Raw genomic sequence first — 843 nt, forward strand, 5'->3', positions numbered from 1 at the left:
TTGGTGAAGTTGAAAGCCTAAAAAATGAAGAAACAAATAAATAGAATAAAATAAATAATTTATTTTCTTTTCATTTTAATTTAATTATTGAACTTCCCTTTAATCTTTCTTGTTTGTTGAGAGAGAGGGATTTTAAGAAAAGGAAATAAATTAAGAAAATAAAAAATGAAAAGAGATTTAAATGAAATAAAAAGAAAGAAAAAGAAATGAAAAGAAATAAAAAAGAAATAAAAAAGTAAAAAGAAATGAAAAAAGAAATAAATGAAATAAGCAAAAACGAAAGGTCTGTTGAATAAATTTAAACTCTTTTTTAATTTCCTTTTTATGATCTTGTAAAAAAATTGAAAAGAATATAAATTCAATTAAAAGACTTTTTGTTTTAGAGTAAAATTCTTTTTTAATTTCTTTTTTACTATTTCGTCTTCAAGGCGAGAAGGTTTGCAAAAAGAAGAAAGATTATCGAATGTCTGCAGGCAGCAGCAGCAGCAGCAGCAGCAGAAGCAGCAGCAGCGCACGTGTTTGCAGTAGCGGCAGCGTGTTTGCAGCAGCAGCAGCGGCAACGGTAAGGCTTGCAACAGCAGCTGTAGCAGCAGCAGCGGCAGTGTTTGCACCAGCAGCGATGCCTGCAGCATCAGCAGCAGCAGCAGCAGCAGCAGCAGCAAGTTGCTGTTTGTTGTACCTGCGTGTCCAGATAGCGCAGGGCCTGCAGCGGCAGTTCCCTTAGCAGCTTTTCTATGTCTGCTGCTGCTCTTGCTGTAGCAGCAGTATGTCTTCGTGCTGCTGCTGCTCCTGCAGTTGCTGCTGTGCTTGCTGCTGCTGCAGCAGCAGCAAGCACAGCAGCAA

The 843-nt window shown here is 37.7% G+C and overlaps 1 protein-coding gene across 1 annotated transcript in view; it reads right to left on the reverse strand.

Annotated features, from left to right (window-relative positions):
• Positions 1-732: 732 nt before the first annotated feature.
• ETH_00043595 (uncharacterized protein) overlaps positions 733-843 on the reverse strand; it is a gene marked incomplete at both ends in the record, with an annotated part of 618 nt that continues 507 nt past the window's right edge. Inside the window, one exon of the mRNA XM_013375263.1 lies at positions 733-841. Coding sequence (XP_013230717.1) covers positions 733-841 — 109 coding nt within the window. The remainder of the gene's footprint in view (positions 842-843) is intronic.

The sequence above is a fragment of the Eimeria tenella genome, genomic scaffold (assembly GCF_000499545.2).
Source record: "Eimeria tenella Houghton genomic scaffold, Eth_scaff2618, whole genome shotgun sequence".
Taxonomy (NCBI): domain Eukaryota; phylum Apicomplexa; class Conoidasida; order Eucoccidiorida; family Eimeriidae; genus Eimeria; species Eimeria tenella.